General features: G+C 33.1%; 1 protein-coding gene across 10 annotated transcripts in view; it reads left to right on the plus strand.

Moving 5' to 3' along the window:
* Positions 1 to 25,514, plus strand: part of Chd9 (chromodomain helicase DNA binding protein 9) — a 260,391-nt gene that overhangs the window by 134,923 nt on the left and 99,954 nt on the right. For 8 of the 10 annotated variants that reach the window (XM_005388286.2, XM_013516197.1, XM_013516196.1 and 5 more), the window contains 3 exons: positions 7,792 to 8,123; positions 21,238 to 21,349; positions 25,319 to 25,465. In XM_005388286.2, the coding sequence (XP_005388343.1) occupies positions 7,792 to 8,123; positions 21,238 to 21,349; positions 25,319 to 25,465 (591 nt within the window). Of the gene's footprint in view, positions 1 to 6,550; positions 6,634 to 6,754; positions 6,995 to 7,791; positions 8,124 to 21,237; positions 21,350 to 25,318; positions 25,466 to 25,514 lie in introns of those variants that run through there. The other 2 variants (XM_005388293.2, XM_005388294.2) reach the window with 2 other exon arrangements.

Genomic DNA, 25,514 nt, shown 5'->3' on the forward strand with positions numbered 1-25,514 from the left:
AGATAAGTTAAATATGATATGTGATTGTATCACAAGTATCCGTTTCTGAATTTAAAAATTTGTCAGTATTAGATTTTTGTTCAAACCACTTAGCAATGGTTTATCCAAAAATCTGATCCTACTGCTTGTCTCTATATAATCATTTTGCTGAATTACATCTGGATTTGCTGATTGCATCGAACAAGTTCCTTTCTTGCCTCTGTTTCCTATTAAGTTGAACAATAAATTTTTATTTAAAAAACACAACTTTTAAGAATATTTGCCTACAGTTAGGTTGATGACTAAAATATGGACAATTCTTTAAAAAGTATTAACTATATCAGTGAAATTCACGATGATCACACTTAAAAGGAACCTGGCATGGGTTCTTTTAATATGCCTGTAATTCCTGCATTCTGGAAGGCTGAGACAAGCAGATCATAAGTTCAACCCCAGCTGGGGCAACTTAGCCACTCTGTCTCAGAATTTAAACATGGGCTTGGTATGTAGCTCAGTACTCTGAAAAAAGTTCTAAGGGCAAAACTCAGAAGCAAAACTTTGACATTGTAATTTTTTTGTTTGTTTTTTGAGTCAGGGTCATGCTGTGTAGTTCAGGTTGGTCTTGAACTTACTGTGTAGCTCACGCTGGTCTCAAACTTCAAACTTGTAGTGATCCTCCTGCCTCATCCTCTTGAGTGCTAGTGTTACACATGTGTACTCCCATGCCTGGCTATGCTTTATTCTTAAATCACTGTGTTTTCCTCTTGAAAAGCAAGGCTGTCTTAGTAGCTGAGAGAAAAATGTTGTATACATTAAATAAAACCGAGAAGAAATTACTATACTAAATGCTTGATATATCCTACTAAAATTAACTATATGTATATTTTTAGAAGGTTGATTTAATCCTAATATTTAAGGAAGTGTTTATTTTGCTTCTATTTTTAAAATAAATTAAGCCAGGCATGATGGCACACAGCTATAATCTCAGCATTCAGGAGGCTGAGGCAGGAGGATCATGAGTTCAAGGCCAGCCTGGGTAACATAGTGAGTTCAAGGCCAGCTTACACTAGATAGTGAGACCCTGTCTCAAACAAAATAATAAAATAAACAAATTAAAAATAAGTACACAGCTTAATGTAAACTAAAGCAACTAAAATATCTTATAAGTTCTCTTTATAACAACAAATTATTATATTTACTTTCCCTTTGACTAGAGCACTTTTAACTCAACTTTTTCTCTACTTCCATGACACCACTCTTTCCTCACTATTCTTCCATTTTCTTTTTGTTTTCCTTCATTAGTCTCTCTTCATCTGCTAGCTCCTTAAACTTTGTGTATTTGGGTTTCACTATCTACATTGTTTTCTCTAGGCAATCAAATTCATTCTTACTCAAGAATTGCTAAATCTGGTCTATTTTATATTCTCTTCTCCTGGAACATCCATGAACTTGCCCCCTAGGCCTGAAACCCAAGAGTCTTCTTTTCTAGAGAAAGTTTGAAAGTTTTTTTCCTTAAGCTCAATGTCATTCCATGTATGTTGTTAGAAATTACTTGGTCTATGTTTTCTTTTTACTAAGGAATTCTGTGTTTATTATTTGAGACCGTCTATCCCTTCACATTGGTTTTAAGAATCAAAAAGAAAATTGAAAAAACAAGGGAAAAAAGTCCTAAAATGTGTCACCCTTCATACACACACCCATAGGTGCGTACATACACTCTCATGCTCACACACTAGTGATCCTGTAATTTAACTTCTTTGTATGCAACTAAAATACTGGGCCCATGAGTTATAACCAGCCTGACTTACAGACAACTTGGTTTATACCCAAATTTTAGTTTTAACAAATGATCAAAATTTGAGTTATGACCTGAATACTGGTCACTTGTCTTCCAGGTGGTCTCAGATACAGATTTAATCCTTAAAGAGTTCTAGAAGGAACATTACAACATCCTTTCCTATATGGAATTAGTTGAGAAATCCTGGGCCGGTTTGTCTCTAAGGATACTGAGATCTGCCTGTGTACAAGAGAGGGACTTTGAAGTCTGTGTAGGGGAGCCTGAGCCTTCATTTGACAGTTTGAATTACAGTCAGCCCTCTGGAACATTGATAAGTCAATGGGGCACTATATTTGAAATGGATAAATTCCTCAATGTGGTTGAATAGGTAGGGAGAATTATTAAACCAAGAGGGAAGAGACTTAAGTTCCCAATTGAATTATTTATTTATTTGTAACTCCATGGTTTATTTTCATCTGAACAAAGTACTTTTTGGGGGGAGGAGGGTACCAGGAATTGAACTCAGGACCTTGCACTTGCCAGGAAGGCACTTATGCCACTGAGCTATATCCCCGGCCCTCCCAATCGAATTTTAAAACCTGGGATTTCTAGCCCAAATTGCTGCTGCTTCCCCTCATGAAGAAAAGGGGGTATATCAGGTGGCATGAAAGCTTTCTGATTCTTTTAAGAGATATGAAGTGTATCCATAATGGTTAGATACCCTCCTTTTCCCTTTTATTTCATTTTTTAAGTGCTAGTCTAAACCTAAATTTGTATCATGACATGCTCTTAGTTCATAACCTCTGACTTGAAAAACACTTTAACTATAAATCCTTGAGTTTCCCCAACACTATATTTCTGCTAGTTGCTATCATAATAATGTATCACATATGTTATCACCTGTTTTGCTTGATTTTTAAAAATTTTATAATTATTTGAATAATATATACATACCTTTTATGTACTTTATCAGCTCTTGGGAAACAAGGCCCATGACTATTTAAAATTCAAGTTTTATATATATATATATGTTTTTTATATATATATGTTATATATATGTATAACATGTTTAAACTATCACAAACATACAGAAAATTAATGCAACAGAGACTAAGAAACAATGCAAAGAATCAGTGAATCGAAGAGTTGGTTCTTTGAGATGTTAAATAAAATTGACAAACCCTTGGCCAACCTTATCAAAAAAAAAAGGAAAGAAAAGATGCACATCCATGCAGTTAGGAATAAAAAGGGTGAAATCACAACAGATACTGCAGAAAATTATCTATACCTACTTTGAGAACCTGTATTCTAATAAGATGGAAAATGCAAAAGAAATGGACAGATTCCTAGATTCATGTGAATTACCAAAGCTGAATCAAGAAGATATAAAAATCCTAAATAAATCAGTATCAGTCAATGAAATTGAAGATGTAATTAAAAATGTACCAACAAAGAAAAGCCCAGGCCCTGATAAATTCACCACTGAATTCTACAAAAAATTTAGAGAAGACGTAACACCGCTACTTCTCATACTCTTTAATGAAATTGAAAGTGAAGCATTATCCCAAATTCATTCCTGGAAGCAAGCAAGCGTTCCTGATACCAAAAACAGATAGGGACCCAACCAAGAAAGAAAACTATAGACCAGCCTCTCTAATGAACATAGATACAAAAATCCTCAGTAAGATACTGGCAAGGAGAATGCAGCAAATCATCAAGAAACACCATGATCAAGTAGGATTCATCTCAGGGATGCAGAGGCGGTTCAACGCATGCATATCAATAAATATAATAAACACACCATATTAACAGAGCCAAGGACAAAGACCATATGATAATCTCAATCAATGCAGAAAAAGCATTTGACAAAGCCCAACACGTGTTCATGATTAAAACCCTAGTGTAAATTGGAAAGATGGTCCTTATCTCAATCTATTAAAGGCCATCTATCACAAGCCAACAGCCAACATGATACTAAATGTACAAAAACTGAAATTTTTCACTCTAAACTCAGGAACAAGATAAGGATATCCACTGTTAACCACCCTTATTCAATATAGTTCTGCAAACAGTAGCCAACGCAATTAGACAAGAGAAACAAGTAAAAGGAATGATGATAGGAAAGGAAGAAGTTAAATTATCATTATTTGCAAGTGATATGATACCCTATATAGGAGTCTCCAAAAACAAGACTTGTAGATTTAATAACCAAATTCAGTAGTGTAGCTGGATACAGTCAACACTCAAAAATCAATAGCTTTCCTGTACATGAATAACAAACTTACTGAGAGAGAAATTAGGGAAACAACACCTTTCACAATAGCATCCAAAAAAAGTGAAATACTTATGAATCAGTCTTAACGAAGAAAGTAAAAGACCTCTACATTAAAAACTACCCGACTCTTTTAAAAACAGATTGTAGTAAACTAAAATTGAAATGGATCAAAGATCTAAATATTAAAAACATATATTAAATCTGCTGGAAGGTAGAACTCTTAAAGACATTTGGTGTAGGCAAAGACTTTATGAACACAACCCCAGTCAGACAGGAACTATCACAAAGAATCAACAACTGGGATCTCATCTTTTTAAAAAGCTTTTGCACAGCAGGAGGTACCACCAAGAATGAAGAGACAGCCACAGTGTGGGGAAAAATTTTTGCTAGCTGTTCCTCAGACAGAGGACTGCATCCCCAAACCCTGAATCTACAGCTTATATTTCAGCCCTGACACTGTCTCTGAGGATCTAATTGCAAATTTCCAATTGCTAGAGCTCTTTTAAAACTCAGTGTGAAAAAAAATTAACTTTATCACACACAAAAATACTCCTTCTCAAGTAGGTTCCAGTATTTGTCTTATAGACTAAGAAATGAGTCTTCATGTTCCTCAGTAGTCACCCAAACATATCTAGTTGATTTCTGAATCTTTGAAAGGACATTAGATAAAAGCAAATTTTTATCCTAGCTTGGTTACTATTTTCGCTGCTGTTTTGAGAAGGTCACTCACTTTCTTTTGTATTTAAATTAGCACCTATAAATTATGGTTGTCTGAGCAAAATATGATAGAATATAGTGATTAAGAGCATAGTCTCTTAGTCCCTGCTCCAGCGTTGAGGAGCTGTGGGATTGTGGGCAAGACACCTTCCTCTGTATCCTCATCTGTAAAATGAGAGTAACAGTGTTACATATTTCATAGAATCACTTTCAAGATATACTGAGACACTTTATATGAAATACTATATCACCCGGCACAAAGTAAGCACTACATTTTAGCTCTTACTATTACTGATGTCATTATATTTATTAATTATTTACTCTCCTTAGGTCCTTTCTGTCATTGTATAATGCTACTACAAAAGTATGTCTTCTATTGGCCCACCACCTTTCTCTCCATTATAAGTTATTACCCATTTACCATTCAGTATTAAATTAGTTAACACATTCTAAAATTCTTAGAATTATAGTTGGCACTTCCATGATCTCTCAGGTTAGTAAGATCCTTTGCTTGCTATTAGTGGTCCCCTGTACTTAATCTCCTTTCATGCTGTCTAGATTGATATTTTTAGGACACTATTCAGACAGCATTTTCTCTTTCGGGACCTTTTGTGCCCAAAAAGAAAAAATAAAAGACAAAAGTGTGTTTTGATAGTGATACCAGATTATTAGTGAAGAACAACCAAACAAAAATGGCATTAATGAAAAAAGTAAAGTTGAATTTCAAATCGGTGAAATTTTGTTTCAGCTATTTAAGAGCATTGCTTACTAAAATAGTCTCAATTCTTACAGAAAAAAAAAACTTGTACCAGTGATCAAATTCAAGTGGACTTGCTACTTACTTATTTTTAGTGAGGGACTAAACTTAAAATTTTACCAGAAAAACTCAACAGTTCAGTTAAAGTAGCATTGAGGACTAAGGTTTCGAAAAGTTTTATGAGTTTGTTTGAGGAAAATAAATTAATGTATTCATCCAGATTAGTAATGGTTAGTAATTCTTTGTAAATCGCTCTCATTTATTTCAAAATCTTAAGCCTCTTTTTAGAATTTAAATGAAAATAGCTTCATTTCTCTTTTTAAAATAAAGCTTGGCTTTTTTGTTGGAAGAGTCATGAGAGAATTTGTCTGGTTTCTTAAGAAGTCACTTGTTAAGTGTTCATTTGAATGGCCTGCTTTTTAACCCTTTCCTCATCTTCCACTGTTTTCAAAATTTTAAGAACTATAGAGTACATGGAGAAAAATACTTCTTCCAGTAAAAATTGCATTAGATTTTTAAAAATATTGATAGCCACCTGAAGCCATTTCACCACGGTTCTAGTTTCGGTATGATTTTTACAATCAGATTTTTATGTATATTTTAAAGAAAACTTTACTGTAGGAAATGGCAGGGCGAGTGTTAATGTGTTACACAGAAGGAAGTACAGTCCATTGGGGGTTAAATTGCAGAGTCTAATGGAATAATAACTGGTAGCACCATCTGCTGGCCTACTTCCGCAGAAGGAGTCAGTATTTTTAACGACATCTCTAATATTCATGCTGATGCATTTTGATGCTTTGTGCATTCATTTCTTTCTGTGCTTTGTTGGAATCTGGCTATCTGCTTGTAGCTATTGAGGAAACTCAGCTTTTTAGGAGGGTTTGCAGCCTTTATCATACCTAAATAGGATGAACAGGAGATATAAACTTGCCAAGACAGAAATGTGTTGATAAATCAAAATGTGTATTTGTGGAGGGTTGTGCATCTCTTGGTTGCAGCTTGCTAAATAGGCCATTTAGGAATCTTTCAATGCTTTTTTCTTGAGCACTGCCTGGGGTGGTGAAAAAGCAGAGGGCAAGCCTTTGTCTGACGCCAAAAATGTCTTCAGTGAAGAGGCCAAGAGGAAGGGTAAGTGAAAGCCTGAATGAGTGGGAGGAGGAGGGGTTCTTTGGGCTAAAAGGCTAATGGGATTGAATAACCTTCCTTATTACTGGCTGCTGCTGCAGGAGTCGTACTGCATCGCCATCTTGAGCTTGTTGCTGTTTTCTCCAGTCTTGGTTATTTGTTATAGCCTGTAGGCCTTAAGGTGGCATTTTAGTGAGTAATTCTGAGCCCTCCTTCCTTTCCCAGTGCTTACTACTGCTATGAAACCTTTGGTGAGGCAGGTATAGAAAAGATATCCAGTGAAGCACACTGGAATCAGCATGAAAATGTGTTTGGAAATTCCTGATCGTTTTTTTCTTTGCTATAGTCAGAGGCATGTTTACGGGTAAGAACATAACAAAACTGTGATCTAAGTATATGTGGATGAATGCGTTTGAAGAGGAAATTCTTTTTAAAATGCTGTTGATATGCTTCCTGTGATATTGCTAAAATATTAATAATTTTAATGTAAAACTATAAAACTTGTTTATTTCCCAAATTGCTTGAGCAAAATAATTGTGATATAGAAAAAGAAAAAAGAAATCCATGTTTAACTCTTTCATGGGAAAACTAAAACTTTCTCTAATTTTACGTATGAGAATGTCTGTTTACTAACTAGTTATATTGCTGCATTAAAATGATTTCGTGTACTTGTTCTAGTCTTAAAATGGGTTTTATTTTTAAAAAATCAATAAACTTTATAAGGAGTAGTGATTCAAAATTTAAATTGCTATTTTAAATTTATTAATAATTTTCAGAGTTCTGGAATGGAAAGATTTATCCCAAATATAAAATGTTACTTACAAGAAAAATTCGAATAAACTACATTTATAAGACAAAATCTGAATTAACCAAACAAGAATGCCATGCAAATATCAATGAATCTGTGTATATCCTTCCTTAACCTTCATTTTCAAAGCAGCAGTTGAGCTGTTTATATTTACACTAATTTCTTAATAAGCAAAATGTCTTCATTTTAAATTTGTTTGTAGCACTCACATACTTGGCTCATATGATTTTACTTCTGTAAGCTTAATTTTAAATTTTGAGATGTTTATGTCAGGGTTTTGTTTTTGTTTTTTTTTGTTTTTTTTGTTTTTTTTTTTTGGTGTGTTCTATAAAAAAATATTTTGGTTTCCCTAGCCTCCATCTTCCAAGAAGAGTGATGGTTCTGGGACATACACTAAGTTGCAGAATACCCAGGTGAGAGTCATGTCTGAGAAGAAGCAGAGAAAAAAGGTGGAAACAGAAAGCAAGCAAGAAAAGGCTAATCGTATAATATCAGAGGCTATAGCAAAAGCAAAAGAGCGTGGGGAGCGCAATATTCCTCGAGTAATGAGCCCTGAAAACTTTCCTAGTGCTTCAGTTGAAGGAAAAGAGGAAAAGAAAGGTCGAAGGATAAAATCAAAGCCAAAGGACAAAGACAGCAAAAAAACAAAAACGTGTTCTAAGTTAAAAGAGAGGACAAAAATTGGGTAAGTTGTTTATTAATTAAGTTTTTCTTTCAATTTGTTATTAAAGCACAACTTGTTTTACTTTCTGCTGTTGATGTGGTGTTTTGAAGTTTTATAGTGCTAGACACTGTGTGTACTTTTTGAATGAATTACTAATATTCTAGGATCTTGTAAGTTTTATTGTGATATTTACATAGCTTTTTGAGTGTTAGTATTAATGAAAGAATATGAAATAGATAAGGGAAAAATACAAATGAAATAAAATCCACATTGTTGTGCCTTCACTTGCTTTACAAAATATGCATTGAAGTTATTTATGAAGTTTCTTACTTCTTAGTTGTACTGTACCTCAAAGGCACCTGACAGTTTAAAAACATGAAATGCAGTATTTTCTCATACACTTAACAACTCTACAACTTTGTACTAAATGGAATGGGAAAAAAAGTATGACTATATAAATCAGCAGTAACATAAGCAGCTCATGGCACTTACTGATTTATTCCCATACAGTCTCTAATTTACTTTGAAGAGGCCAGGTGAGGATTAGTGCTTCAAGAGAATTATAAGGATAAAGAATTGCTCTAGGAGATACGATAATCCTATTGTTTTTATTTGACTGTTTAATGCATTTTCAAAAAATAAAATATAATAGTTACTTGCTTTAATATGTATATTTGTTTTGCCTGTAAAGGTAAATATAATTTGAGGCCAACATAATTTAGAATTGTCTTTGCAAGACTATTTGGTCACTTTTCAAGGCTTTCTGTGGAATTTTAGAGTGCTTAATCTGAGTTTTCTAGTAGTCGTACAAAAAAAGAATTCCCTTGTTATAGATCTTCATTTGCTTAAAAATTATTGATAGGATATATAGATATTTATATTAAAAACAATTTTGTAAACCAAATAAATTTTAGCATTTCAAGTACAGCCGTGAAATTGAATTACTTAGTTTGGTCCTGATGCCTTTCAAAGCAAATCATTAAATACTATAACCTCTGTTATATCAATAAATAATATTATTACTGATTGCATTTTATTTGCAGGTAGTTGACATGAAATTCTAAAGTTAGTTTTCTACTCATTTATGTTTTAAAGGTTTTGGTGTGAAAGCATTTTATTTTTCCAAAATTATTCTAGCTTAAGAGACTTATATTTAATCTTTTGCTATACTAGAATTTAATATAATTCAGGTTTTCCAGTTTTTATTCAGAGACTGGCAGAATAATACTTGGGAGGGTAACATGTTGAAAAACAGTAAATAAAATAAGGAATTGATTGATAAATTCCACAAATTACAATAACTTGTTATTTGCTTTAAATTTGAGAGGAGAAGGACACTGGAGCAACTAGAGACAAAGATAACCAGAAGTGAATCTGATTTAAAACTAAAACAATCTACAAAATGGAAAATGAGAAATAATTAAATTACAGAAAAACATGAAAACAAAATTTTAAATGGTACTGGAAAATGAGTCCATCACCTTTGCACTGAGTTACAGCCCTTGACTTTTAAAAGATTTTTATTTTACATTTTGGTACAGAATCTTGCTAAGTGCCTAAATTGCCAATGCTGGGTTCAAACTTAGTATCCTCCTGCCTCAGCCTCCAGAGGGTCATATAATCACTGTCTCAGGCACTCAATCACTGAGCTTTTTCCGCAGCGCTAGGCCTTTTTGGTAGAAGAATTTATGATTTGTAGGCAGGTAAATAAAATTCAAGGGGCTGCTGGGGCTGGGGATTTAGCTCAGCGGCAAAGCGCCTGCCTGGCAAGCGCAAGGTCGTGAGTTCGGTTCCTGGTACCGGAGAAATTCCTAAAGGAAAATGCATGCTAAAAAAAAAAAAAAAAAAAAAAAAATTCAAGGGGCTGGAGATATAGCTCAGCGGTACAGTGCCTTGTTTGGCAAGTGCAAGGTCCTGAGTTCAATTCTTGGTACCAAAAAAAATTCAGACTTGCCTATATATTATTAAGTTTCCGGAGTACAACTATCTTGATCATCTATATCAACCAAAGACAAAAATTTATCATGATATTTGAGGAAAACCATAGCTGGAATAAATAAATTCATATATAACCTTAAGTTCCAATATGTTAGCCAATTGAAATATTTCATTACTATGCCTTCCAATAAGCCACTGTGTGTCATCATTTTAAATTTGTCAAGTTTAATTCTTTTGCCAGGAGTCATCATTTAAGTTAAGGTCAGTTGTATCATTTCTACTAGCTGCAGCATCTTATGCTATGTGGAACACTAAAAACTTTTCTATTATTTTAGAATTGGTCCGTTAATATCAGATTGTTCATGTCAGATAATTTCGAAGGCAATGCGTGTTCAGTTTAACTGCCAGCAGTATAAAAGGAAAACAAAATTATAAACATAATTTATGGTTGATATACAGAGTAGGTGTTTAACTCATAGATGTGATTTGATGTAATCTAACTACTAATCTGAAGAAAAATAATACAGCCTCTACTTGCCAATGGCCTGGAAACTTTTCATTATTTTGTCACTGTCATAGATTTTGTTTTTCAATGCAAGCAATAGTGCGTGTTCTGGTCAGAGAATTTGTATACAGTTTGACTGAATTTCTACAAGAATTCTTTGACATATCGATTGGGTTATGCAGTGTGATAACATGGTTGCATTTTTTGGCTCTGGAGCCATTTGTGTTTACTCACTTTCTAATTTACTGGTCACAAACAGTATAAATCTAGACAGATGCTTAACCTTTATTCCGTAAAATAAGGGTAATGATAGCATTTGCCTCATAGTGTTATTTTAAGGATAAAATGAATTAATAACATTTAAAAAATAAGTACTAAATAAGTGTTAGCTGTTAATATTTTGTGAATATATAAATAGCCTATAGTTATTTAAGGAAAAGGCCCATGCCAACAACCACTCAACCTTTAAGTTTATACTCATCGAGCTACATAGATTCGCTTTCACTTAAGGCTCTGTTTTTAGGTAAGATCATCTTAAAAGTCAAACAGAAAAATTACCTATTTGCTTGCTTGCTTGCTTTCTGTCCTTTCTTCTTTCCTTCTTTCTTTACTGGTAGGAATTAAACCAAGGTTTTCATGAATGCCTAGGCATGACCTCTACCACTGAGCTAGACCCTTAGCCCATCCTTTACTATTTGTTATGGTGGACAGTAGATTAATTTAATGGTTATTTTCACTGAAATTTGCCTCTGTTTGTCATTAAAGTAGCATTTTGAATTGGTAGGTAAATTTTGTTTGCAGTGTGCCTGAAATTTGAGAGTTACCTACCCATGGTTATGCAAAAGAATAAAGTGAAATGGAAATTGCAGGAGCAAAATGAAGTAGTAGGATATGTCATTTTTCATGATCTTGACAGTTTCTAAAAAAGCTGACTTCCACATAGAATAAAAAGTATTCCTTTAATAATACTAGGTACATAATGCTACATGAATGGAATCTTACGAAATGAGTGAGTATAAAGAAGCTTAAGTATTAAATGTTGTCAAACAGTTGAATTTGATTTATTAAATTGAAAACAAAATAGCAAGTTAATCCATTCATAAGGCCATGAAAACATAAAGATTTAATAAAATTAGTTAGTCTCTAAAATATTTTATTTTTTAAGTAAAAAGAGTTGCAATAAAATAAAATTAAATAAATTAGTAAAATTCATTCTAAGACCTACAATCATATTTTCTTATGGCTTGGTTTGGTGTTAGATCATGTAAATGTAAAGGAATGTCACCTGACTTTATTACAGCATTTTTAAATTTATGGTATTTAAATTATGTTCCATATTATCAGAATTTACTTTTCATTATAGATTAAGTAGAACACATTACATTTTTATAGATGTTCTTATAGCATATATGCTTAGTCAGTTACAGTCTTTTCATGGCTTCAGTCTTCACTTTTTTATTCATAACTCTATTCATTATAGGAATACTAGTCACCAGGTAGTAGAAGTAGCTTTTCTCTTTAGTTGTGGCAGAAAATATCTACATTTGGAGATTTACTTATTGGTGCTGGGGACTGAACCCAGGATCTCATACATGGTATTAATTTACCACTGAACTGCACCGTAGCCACTAAATTTAGAGGTGTTTATCAAACTCAAGTAGGAATTGAGTCATGTTATAAATAAAGGAAAACAGTGAAACATTAAATATCAAAAATACAGTATGTTTTTGTTTGCTGTAGTGTTTTGGGTTTTCTGTTTTTAGTTCTGGGAATCTAACCCAGGATCTTGTCCATGCTAGGCAGACAACATTCCACTGAGCAATGTCCTCAGCCTCTATTATAATCTTTTGAATCACCAAGAAGAAAGGAAGAAAATAACATTTGTTAATACCTACCATTACATATTTTTTCAAAGTGTGTGTATGGTAACATGTATATTGTATAACATTGTATATTTTTTCAAAGTATGCGTATGGTAACATGTATATTGTATAACATTGTATATTCAAAGTATGTGTATGGTAACATGTGCATATTTAGGCTTTTCCATCTATATGATAAAAGTTAAAGAAAAAATAAGATTGTATAACATCTGAGGGAAAAAATAACAGTAGCCATCAGAAATAGTTACCCTATATTCCAAGTTAATAACATGACAAATGAGCCTATGATTGCAAGTTCTTCAAAATAACAGGAATTTTGAAATAATGCCTGCTTGAGTAAATTAAATGCAGCAGTTGTTTCTTGATATGTAATAAGTAAGAAAGCACTTGACAAAATGTATACTGTAGTGGTTGTGTATGCCAGTAATCCCAGCATTTGGGGAGGCTAAAGAAGGATTGCAAGTTTATAACCTACCTGGGTTATACAGCTGCTTCAAGACTAGCCTAGACTACATAGTGAGACCCTGTCTCATAAAAACAAATTTAAAAAATGGAATAAATTTGTTACGTATTTTTCATTATACCATTAGTAGTCTTTGTATAAGTCCTATAATTTTTTTAAAGCCAAGCAGATAAAATGCTTTTTTTTTTTATTTTACTGCTTGCATCTAAATTTACTTTTTGTTTGTTTGGTTGGTTTTTTTGTACCGGAAATCGAACTCATGACCTCATACTTGCCAGGCAGGTGCTGTGCTGCTGTGCTATATCCCCAGCTAAATTTACAAACCTAGCAAAAACAAAAACCATTCATCTGCAGGAAGAGTTAACATATATATTACTTTTTATGAATTTCAGTTAAGATTTACATAGTATTTTTTAAGAATTATTCTTTCATATGATACTAGTAGTGTCTATGAGGACAAAGTTGTGCCATATATCATTGAATCTAAGATGCCATTGGTTATAAGACACACCATTATTTTATTCGTTAGTAAGAAAGAAAAAAATGTTACAAGTTAAAACTAGTATATTACTAAGTAGATCCTGATTGTAGGGACGTTAAAATGTGAAAGATGTGTATTTCTTAACAAATAAAATGTGACTGGGCATGTAGACACATACCTGAAATCCCAGAATTTGGGAGACTGAGGCAGGAGTATCACCAGCCTGAACTACCTAGTGAAACCTGCCTCAGTAAAACCAAAAAAATAAATATGTGCTGATAAATATATTAATTGGTGAATACTTAGGTAGTGTGTAGATCCTTAATGATTATTTGTATGAAATAATGCAATGATTTGTCTTTTTAAAAAAATGTCCAACTTAAAGGAAATTATCGAAATTACCAAAAGCTTACAATAAGGATTATATACTAAAATGAAGTTTTTTAAAAACTTGCTTGCTTTTCCAACATGAGTTTAAAGTGAGATCTTCGGCTGGGGATTTAGCTCAGCGGCAAAAGTGCCTGCCTGGCAAGCGCAAGGTCATGAGTTCGGTTCCCGGTACCGGAGAAAAACCAAAAAAAAAAAATAAATAAATAAAATAAAATAAATAAAGTGAGATCTTGAATTGAACTTTAAATGGAAGTCATTGCACTTCCATTCACTTTACTAAAAACATTAAAGTTTATCTTTCGTGACTTTAAAATAGCCTCAGTACCTTTCACTTGGCTTCAAAGACAAATAATGTGAAACAGTATTTTTGTCTGTTTTCTTCTTTTACAATAAAGTGGGTCTATGAATGGACTAACTGGGTAAGATTCTTGTTGGTCCAATTATAATGAACCAACGGGGGCAATTACATATAAAAATAAAATATAGACATATCAGTTATAAACACTGCAGTTTTCTATTGCCTTTACTTATCAAATGAATTAACATTTCAACTTTATAGTTTCAGATTGCTTTTTGCTGTCAGAAAAATTTAATACTTAATTTTTTTAATTGCCTGAATATCTGTTGCTGTAACTTGCTGACATTGATAATAGCTTTACTCCTAATATATTCTATATTATTTTGTTGCTTTACTTTGGGAATGTTTCTCATTAAAATAACAAGTTAGTACTTTATTTGAAGAATATATTTATAGTGAAATATTTTAAAAATGATCCAGTAAACTCTAATCTATGATGGAAAATGTGAAGTTCTCTGGCAGTTGGGTATTTTGCTTAGTTTTACTTTATTTGTACTACCTTTGAGTCATCTGATTTCCTGCAGAGAGCATTTATGGCCATCCGTTGCCATTGTATAGGCAGTAGATTTCTGGTTGCTTGAAAGGGAAACCTTCATGTTAATTATTTACTAAAGGTAATATAATTTCAGGTGTTCTCATGCATTAAACTATGTTTTTTAGTATTAAATATTTATTACCTGGGTGGAGTATATTGCCATTTTATTTGAAAATCAGGAAAATATTTTCAAAATAGTAATCTAGGTGAAAAGTGACATTTATTTATTTATTTACTTACTTGCCAGATTTATGACTTTAGCAGTTTCTTCCATCTTTTAGAGCTGAACTTTCCCTGTCTATGCTTCCTTATGTATCTTCTCAGAATCAGTTGATACTGTAGTTAAAGGCCTTTTGAAATTTTAAATGTTCTTAGTTTTCTGCAGTAGTTGCCATTCTCTGATCCAATGTCTCACAAACCTGGGAGAGCATCAGAATCTCTTGGGGAATATTTCAAAGTCATATTTGGATCCTACTTACTAAATGAGGTTCTTGGAGTTGAGACCCATATATCTGGGAAAGGGGAGTTATCTCTTTGTTTTTATGTTTTACTCTTTTATTTTGAAATAATTTTATTCTTGCACAAATAGGTCAGTGTTCCCTTAGGCTCTTCTTCCAATTCCTCAAATGTTAATATTTTATGTAACCACAGCACAATTAGCGAAACCAGGAAGTAAACACTTACACAATCCTCTTAACTAATCTGCTGTCCTCCTACAAATGAGGTTTGTTAGTTTTCCTTTTGTTATATTTTGTTTTTGGGTCAGCATACAATTCAGTATCTCCTTTCATTTTGTTGTCTTGTTACTTAATCTCCTCTAATTTGAGATAATTCCTCAGTCTCTAGTTTAGGACATTTTCACTTTTGAAGCATACTTGCTAGTTATTTTGTAGAATGTCTCTCAATTTGACTTTGATGTTTCCTCATGAGGAATCTATATTTAAACAGACTTGCTTTCTAATGAAGGCTGCCCCATGCAATTAGGAACCACTGATCTCATACCAACCTAATTAATTGTTCCTTTTCGTAGTATTACCCAGAAACCATTTTAAAACATACAATAAACTGATATGACTTCATAGTTTCCAATCGTTGATCTGTGTAACTAGACCCAGTTTAAATATCTTTAAAGAAATATATGTGCTTTTAAAAAAATCAATTAGTAGTCAGTCAAAAAGAGTCAGAATCAACTTTTTTTTTTCCCATCATGGAAAAATACCTTTTATTAACAGAAAGGATTTTGGATTTAGAAAAATTTAATAGGAAACTACTTTACCTGAAAGATCTTTCACAGAGTTTTTGTTGTTGTTTTGGCCATGCTGAGGATTAAATCCAGGACTTTACATCTGCTAGGAAAGTAGTGTACCACTGAGCTACATCCCCAAGTTAGAATTTGAAAAAGATTTTTGCTTGGGTTCTTAGCAATTGTTAATGAGTTTATGAAATAAGATATTGTCCTAGGTCTCTTAAACAGTGTTGGAATAAAGCATATAATATGTGAAAATAAAAGTAAAAATTTCTTTTTTGCTTTTAAATAAATTTCAAATAATTTAACAAAGGCTTACCTAGGGCATTATGGGAAACATTTTTAAGCTAATCTGTTCCCACCACCATGAAAGATGGGTGGTCAAGATAGATTCTGCAGTACTTATTAATTAGTATTTATTTTCTAGGGATTTAGGTTAAATTTATGTATAAAAATAACGTTCGAACAGTCCTTTGATATTCTTCCTTTAATCTACTTGTTTTCCTGGAAAAGAAAAGCATACTGGCTTCATAGTTATTTACAAATTACTAAAAAAAATACTTAAGTGTCTCTCATTTTGTTTTTATTCAGTGGGATTTGAGCCTCCCCCCACCAACACCTCCCCCCCCATTCTAGGGATTGAATGCTTGAGTGCTCCAGCACTTTTTGGAGACAGGATTTCATTCATCTCAGTCCTCTTGCCTTACCCTCTGAGTAGATGGGATTACGAGCAGGCCACCATGCCCAGCTGTAGATATTGTATCAGAACATGTATTTAATATAATCCAGTTAGTTTATCAAGCAGGGACAAAATTCCTTTTTAGGTAATATACTAAAGGATGTTAACAGGTCTTGATTTGTATTTCATAGGAAATTCTTAAGCAGTGAAACTTTTCTATAGTCTTTTCATCTGTAATAATAAGGAAAATACTATTTTACCACTTTTCTATTATCACATCTAGTTACCTAGTTTATCAAATCAATAGCCAAATCCTATTTGTTCTTCAATAATAATACATCTTTTTTACTCTTCTTCATCCACAGTGCTATGGTCCTGGATGGTACTTTTGTTGTTTTGTTTTATTTTGAAACAGGGTCTCACTATATTGCACAGGCTGGCCTTGAATTTGCGATCCTCCTGCCTAGCCTTTTGGGTACCTGGGACCTGAGTACCTGGAATTACAGGCGTGTGCCACTGTGACCCACTGGATTACACTCTTCATCTCTCACCTGAGTTGTTTCTCTGCCTTGTACTACATTCCCTTCTAATCACATGATCCCCATGTTTAAAATTCTTACATCTTAATCTCATTCTTTTTTTTTCATTCATTCAAAAGTATCTCTGCCTATCCATTAAACATTTGTTGCCAGACAGGGATTTCTTTTAAATTTCTACCCCATGGAGCTTAACAATTGACTTTTAAAATAAGTTCACTCTTTGGGTGTCATACACAGTCTTCTGTGATCTTCACTTTATATAGTTTGCCACTTGTTTGCTTCCTCTTGTTGTAGTGTTATATTCCTGTCAGTTTTTAAAAATTTTATTTAATTTTTCATTAGTATATGTTTGCAGTTCATGCAATTTATAATGGATGGATGCATGTACATACCACAGTTTTCTTTTCTTCTAAATCCCCTTCCTTCCTTCCTCCTCCAGCTCCCCTATCCCATTTTAAAATTCTTGTTGATATTATTAATCTTAGCTCATGTCATGGCATATACTGTTTACATTAATTGAGGTTATCAGGTTCCTGGGCATGGCACACTTTATTCTACTTAGTTCCCCTTTCCCTTCTCCTCGCCCCTCTAGCATTTTCTGTTGGACTACTTCCCTATTGTAGGAGATCCATCCCATGGTCCCCTTCTATCCATCCTTTATTGTTCTCTTTGTTTGTACTTTGCCTCACTCAAATGAGAGATACAATACAGTATTTCAATGTGTGTGTCTGGTTTATTCATTCAGTGTTATATTTCCAGGTGCATACATTTTCCTACAAATATCTCAAATCTGTCATTCTTTATAGCAGAGTAGTAGTCCCTTATATATATGGATAACATATTTTTTTAATCCAATCATTTGTTGTGGGTATACAGGCTGTTTCCAGGATTTAACTATTTTGTTGTGCTGTATAAACTTTAGTATGCATGTATCACTATAATATGATGTCGTAAGCTCTTTGGGGAAGATACCTAGCAGGGGGCTTGCTGGGTCATACCGAATTTCTAATTTCAGTTCTTTCAGAAATCTCCATACTGATTTCCAAAATGATTATACTAATTTACATACCCACCAACAATGAAGAATGGTTCCTTTTTCACCACAGTTTCACCAGCATTTGTTATTGTTTGATTTCTTAATGATTGCCATTCTTCTGGGAGTAAGGTGGAATCTTAGTATTGTTTTAATTTGCATTTCTGTAGTGGCCAGAGATATGGAGCTCTTTTTTCATGTATTTGTTGACCATTTGTACTTTTTCTTCTGTGAAGTGTCTGTTCATTTCTCTTTCCCAGTTCTTGACTGGATCATTAATTTTACGTAATTTTTTGACTTCTTTGTATATTCTAGATATTAGCCCTTTATCTGAGGGGTAACTGGCAAAATTTTTTTCCCATTTAGTAGGTTTTCTTGTTACTCTGCTGATTGATACTTTTGCTGTATATAAGCTTTTTAGTCTGCTATAATCCTATTTGTTGGTTCTTGCTATTTCTTTTATGATTGAGGTTCCGTTTAGAAAATCCTTTCCTATACCTGTATATTGAAATGTTTCACCTATTTTATCTTGCAGTAGGTTTAATGTTTTTGTTTTAAAATGTAGATCTTTGACCTATTTTGATGTTAATGTAGTCGATGGTGAGAAATAGAGTCCAATTCAGTCTGCAAACAGATAACCAGTTCTCTCAGCATCACTGGTTGAATAGGCTATCTTTCCTTCAACATATGCTTTTGGTACCTTTGTTGAAGATCAAATAGCTGAGTGTACCTGGGGAAGTGTCTGTAACCTCAGTTCTGTTCCACCGATCCATGTATCTGTTTTTATTCCGGTGCCATTCTGTTCTTATCACTATTGCTTTGTAGTATACCCTGAGACTTTGTAGTATAGCCAAAGCCTCCTGTTTTGGTGTTGTTGCCCAAAATTGCTTTTGCTGTTCTGGGTCACTTCAGGTTCCATAGGAATTTTAGGAATGTTTTCTTTCCAGATCTGTGAAGTATGCTATGGTAGTTTTTGATTGGGACTGCAATGAATCTGTGTAATAGTTTTGGGAGTATGGCTTCTCATGTTATTAGGACTTCATACCAATATTTTCCTTATCCTTTCTGGAATGTGCCCTCCATTTTCTTTCACAATTTGTTAACTCCACTTTATCATTCAGTTGCTATTTCAAATTTTACTTTTTCTGTAATGCCTCCTTTAATCTTCAGTAAAATAAACACTTCTTTTTTGTGTTCACATTGTATCCTGTGCTAACTTCCACATTAGAATTTTAGCTGTGATTGTGGTCTAATTCTGATACTTTAAGAGCTTGTCACTTTATCTTTAATTTTTAGAACCTAGGGAAGTACTAGCTATACAATAATTAGAAACAGTTTTTATTAGTTGAGAAATAGATGAAGTGTACAAAGAGGTATTTTGGTACTGTACTAGTCAACAACAGCAAAACCCCACACATACATACGATAAAACAGAATTGAGATTAAACAACTTATAGGTGGGAAAGAGTTATTTTGACCAATGTTTTCTGAGGTTTTAATTCACTCAGAGGTAGACACTGCTCCCTTTCTTTGGTGTATGGCAGGGGAGAATATTATGGCTGGGACATGGACAGGAGGCTGCTTTTTATCTCTTGACATATAGGAACCAAAGAGAAGGGGAGAGAGGTATCAATGTCTCGGTATCCCCTTTAAAGGCATACTGCTATCGACCCAACTTCCTTCTGCTAGATCTCACTTGCTAAACTTTCTGCCACCTCCCAGTAGCACCATCAACTGAGTACCAACCCTTCAACACATAAGCTGATAGGGGACATTTAAGATCTAAACTGTAACACATACATCATTCCACTTTGCAACAACAAGGGAGGTAGCTGCTGTAATATCCTTATTTTTCCAAAGAGGAAAACTAAGCCCAAAAGAGATCAAGTAATTTATCCACTATCTCACAGATAGGTGAATGGTGAATTCAGCATTTAAATCTTTGACCTTATGGTTTCAAAGTACATGCTTTTAACCTCTTGAGTTCTCCCACTTAGTAAATATTGGTGAAAGAATTCTGCTCTCTGTACCATACTTGAAAATATTTGGGAGGAGTTTTCAGTTTTTAAAATATAGATACCTCAAATAGAATTTTGCTCATTAGTAATTCTCATGGTTTAAGATTAATATCGTGCTCTAAGAACAATGGTATTGTTAGCAAATAAGGAAAGCAAATAAGGAAATGGGGGAGTGCTGTACTTAAATCCCTTTCAAGAAGAAACTCATTCTTTTAGTTTAGATATTTGGTTCATATTTGTGTAATATATACAAATATATGCCTAAAGATACAGAATCATAAACACATTTAGGATTCAGATGAATACGGAAACATTCCTTACTCCTAAATAAGGGAGAAGTTACTGTAGGGCAAAAAGAAATAGAACTTTTTTTCTTGCCAAGTTGCCCAGGTCTCAAATTTGTGATTCTCTTGCCTCAGCTTCCCACAGTGCTAGAATTACAGGCATGGTACCACCATGCGTGGTAGAAGTAGAAACTTTTAGGAAGTATAGGTATTGAAGTATAATAAATGGAATATTAATTTGATAATATGTAAAAGAAAATAATATCCTTTACTCCAAGTATATAAGATAACGAAATTTGTTATTTTTTGTTAGTACTGTAGTTTTATCACTTGAAATTTTTCCCATGAAAAGTATGTCATGAGCCTAAAAAACAAGTGATATGAATTGACTTTTTTTAGTTTTCATGATTGAACCCAGGATCTCCCTTTTTCTTACTTTTTGGGACCAGGCTCTTGCCAAATTGCCTGGGCAGAGCTTGAACTTTCAATCCTCCAGCCTCCTAGAGTGCTGCGATTTCATGAGTGTGGTACTGCTGCTTCTAGCTTTGGCTACATTTCTGTGCTTAGAAATACGTTAACTGTTGTATTGCTTTATGTTCAGTGTGTTAGAATAAAGTTAATGTTTTGAAATTATCATGGAGTTTAGGATAATTGCCATTTTGGTTGGATGTACAAGTGATATAAAACGGTAGAAAGTTTGTAATGGCAATCTTAATTTGACCAAAAATCGAAAAAAAATGCAAAGAGTTCATACTGTTTATTACTCTTTCCCTCTTAAAACAGCAAACTCATTATAACATTGGGTAAGAAACAAAAAAGAAAGAATGATTCTTCAGATGAAATATCTGATGCAGAGCAGTTGCCACAGCATACATTCAAAGATCAAGATTCTCAAGTGAGTATTAATTTTTTTTCTGAGAAGTAAAACACTGTTAGAATTATTTAGGTAGCATAATATTGCTTATGAATATTTACATTGTAGTTTAGAAATAAAAATACATCTTATTGTATGCTAGAATTTATAGGACAGCATTATTATATTATGTATACTTCTAGTAATATTACAATAAAGTATTAGATATGGGAGGAAACTTTATGTATCCTCTCCAAACCCTTCATTTTTCAGATAATGGAACTGAAATCATGAGATGTCAAGTAATAATACAAAGTCCATGATGACTTTTAAGAGTGATATTCTGTACTTATAGAGTACTTTTGAAATTTCTTAATGGTAGAAACAGTAATTTTAAAAATATACAAATGATAAAGCAGATGAACTAAATCACCCTAGAGAAAGTTTCTTTGGTCTGCTTCTGTTGAAGAAAAGCTAACTGATGATATTAAAAAAGCTCCTGACATAGACATGAATATTGTGCATTTTCCCTTTAAAAAAATAGGTGGATATTCTAAATAATCCTACGAAGGTAAAAATATAAATATTTAGTGAAGGTCATATAATTCAGGCCACCCTCTGCTTTCTAATATTTAAAATACTACTGTAGGCCATAGGGGTGGTGGCAATTGTTGAATTATGGGGCCAGAAAGCCCCTGAATAGCCTTTCTTCTTCCTTATGCAGCTTCTTATCCAATGGGAGAGTAGTGGCTCAAGGCTCCTGGGCTGCTGCAAGAGTTGAGGTAAGGGCAGTGATTGAAGCTCCTGATATTACATGGCCTGGCTTTTTCTTCGTATGTTATCTTTAACTTAGGCAAACATATTTAACTTATTCAATATGAGAATTTAGTTTAATTTTCACTTAAATAATGCTGGCCATTTTTCTACTATGTAATTACCAGACAGTGAAATGACAGTATAGGTCAATATGTACGTCTCTTCCTGGCTTTTCACTGTAGTATTAGGTTGCTTTGACCAGTGTGTTGTTTCAACACTAAAAAAAGAAAAGGGGGGATATTTTCTAAGAATCAATTATAAGGCTGTACTGTTAATATTCGATTGTGTCACTGAGTAAATGACAGAAAGGTCCAGGTAACCTTCAACCACAACAGTGGGCGTCAAGACTTTAATACTTGAAAACAAGTTAAGGTTTGGAATCTGGAGGAAACCTAGAACTGTCAATATGACACTTAATTTTTTACCTTCAATCCTAGAACACTTAGGTAGTGGGTTTATATTTAGATAGCTAATTTTTTTTAATGTCTCTGCAGCAGATTGGATTAGGATCAGTATAGGAAACAAGTGATATTAGTCATTTCAAAATATAATTCTTCTGACTTCTTTGTCCAAAGTGCTGTGAGCTAATTTGTTGACACTGTTAAAGCATAAGAAGAAAGCTAGAAATAAGAACAGAAGACAGAAATTGTCACTATTTTAAATTGTGATTTGAAAAACATTATGGAGGAAGAAAGCCCCCCCCCAAAAAAAGAAAGAAAGAAAAATAGCCAAATATGTGGGCATGAGATTACTTTTTTATAATCTTTAAACTAATAGACATATTATATGATAAAGAATGATAACTGGTGAAAGCGACATCTTATTTGGCTTTTCCAAATGTTTTATAGTATATTGTAGTGAAATATAATTTATGATGAAATCAAGTACTATCTCCTAATTCATGGAATTTTAATGAAGTTTTCATAGCACAAGGGAGTATTTCACAATAAGTGCTTCTCATTCTTTTTTTGCTTGTTTGTTTTTAGTACTGAGGTTGAACCTAGAGCCTCTCCTGTGCCATGTTAGCACTCTACCACTAAATTTACTTTTGTAAATTTGACTGAGATGGTCTCATTAAGTTGCCCATGCTAACCCTTGGAATTGTAATCCTCCTTCCTCAGCCTACCAAGTGTCTAGGATTACAAGTTTGAGCCATCATGCCCAGAAAATGGCCCTCATTTTGTCTTTTGAAAAATGACCTCAGTGTATACTTTTGTGATGTTACTTTTTCAGACCACTCATTTACTATTCACTGAAGACTAAGTAAGGCATTTCAAAGCATTAATGAATGCCTACGTGAACAGAAATATAAGTGAAAACATCTATAAAATCTTTAAAAAACCTACTGAATTATTATTCTCAAACTTCATAATTTAGAAGTTATGCATAGAGACATAATATATGTTATAATTGTCTCAATACTTATGAAACTATTCTTGAACATGAAAAACTGTAGATACATATGGAATTCTAAATATTCTTTTAGCCAGGAGTGTAGAATCCCTCCCTCCTACCTGAACAATAAATATTTCCTGCCTTTTTGCAAATATAATGTTGGAAAATTGCATTTTTTATAGTTGTTTTATAATTACAAAAATCTAAAAATGTTATTTCAGTATTTGAAAATGTCAGTTTCTTCTTGGCTAAAGATGATAACCCACTAAAAACCAAAGCAAAACCAAACAAATCTGAGTCTAAGGTGTAGCTCAGTAGTAGAGAGCTTACCTACTACCTGTCATGCATTTGATCCCTAGCACTCCCCACCCCCAAAAAACCTATTAAATAGGTGGTAATCCATCCTAAAGCACGTGTTGAGTTGTCCACTACATTGGGCTGATCTTACTGCCTTTTTGTCTCAATATTGTACTACTCATAAGAGAAAGGCACAGAGGCCTCATGTCTCAAAAGCCATTTCTGCAACCGTATTAGATACAAATAACAATTTCCCTCCACGCTGTTACACTGACTCAGCCGTTTTGGTCATGGCTGTGGAAGTAAAGAAGGGTGTGCCAAATAGAAGGCATTGGCAGAAATCAAAGGAACATAGAAGTTAATTTGCTAGTTCCATTTCTGGGGAGTGTCAAGTGAGATGAATGAATCTACAAAATAAATGGAAGAGAAAAGATAGATTTACTAAATATTAAACAATAGAACAGTCAGCTGGGATCCCTTACCCAGCGAGATTTTAGAGAAATAAAGAAAAGTAAACTTAAGTCCTACAGGAATTTCAGACCAGCTTGACCTTTTGATACTATAGGGAAGATCAAATGATACGTATATTACTTATTTTTGTTTCCATTTTTGCTTGTGCTGTGGATTGAACCCAGTAACCTTTTTTTTCAATTGTCCTTGAAGTAAAAACTTTTGAAACAGATATTAGATATTTAGGGAGGTAAGTAAAGCCATCTATTTTTGGTATCTGATTTAAAATTACTTAGATTATTTGAAAATAATGTGGCTACCTATAATACTTGTAAAAAAGACTTCTGTTTTATGATAGTATTTTTTTTATTTTTAGGAAAGCTTTAGAATTACAAACACTGTTTCTTCCTTCATTTAAAGTTGATTATTTGGTAGGTTTAAAATTGTTTTACGTGTTTCTTTTGAAGCATATTCTACTTTAAATAGTTTTACATGTCTTGGAAAGTGTTACTTCTTTTTTTTTTTTTACATTTAACCCCCAATTGAATATGTAACTAATATTTATCTGATACACTTTTTTAGATTTGGGGCATACTATGTGAAAGTATCTGTAATTTAAATATGTATTGCCCAAAATGTGAAATAGTTAAGTAAAAAAGATAACCTCTTCAATCTTTATAACAAGTTTTTAAAGAAAAGCAATGTAGTAATAAGGGTATTACTAATGAAATACATTTTGCCCAAGCTCTGAAATCAGTTTTAAAAAGAAGAGAAATCTTTTTATTCTTAAAATTTATAGAGAAAGATGATAAAGGTATTACTAACCTTTGATATTTGAAATTGTAGGAGAGTGAAAATTCAGGAAGATTGCAGACCTGTGACAATGGGCTAATGATACTCTTCCTCTAATTAAACAGAAAAATAAGAATATGATTTCAAAAATTTTAATGTAAAAACTTGCCAACCTCAGGAGAAATATTTTTTAACTATTCATTATAAGGATTTTAAATTATTTTTAAGATATATAAATCTGATCCTTGTGGTTCATTACAGAAAAGAAGATCAAATCGACAAATTAAAAGAAAAAAATATGCAGAAGATGGAGAAGGAAAACAATCTGAAGAAGAGGTTAAAGGCTCGATGAAAATGAAAAAGAATTCAACTCCTTTACCTGGTGAACAGCCTTTACAGTTATTTGTGGTAAGATATATTCAGGATTACTACTTTTTCTCTTTTATTTTTTCTTTTT

This window comes from Chinchilla lanigera, unplaced genomic scaffold, assembly GCF_000276665.1.
Source record: "Chinchilla lanigera isolate Chin_1 unplaced genomic scaffold, ChiLan1.0 scaffold00032, whole genome shotgun sequence".
Lineage (NCBI taxonomy): Eukaryota > Metazoa > Chordata > Mammalia > Rodentia > Chinchillidae > Chinchilla > Chinchilla lanigera.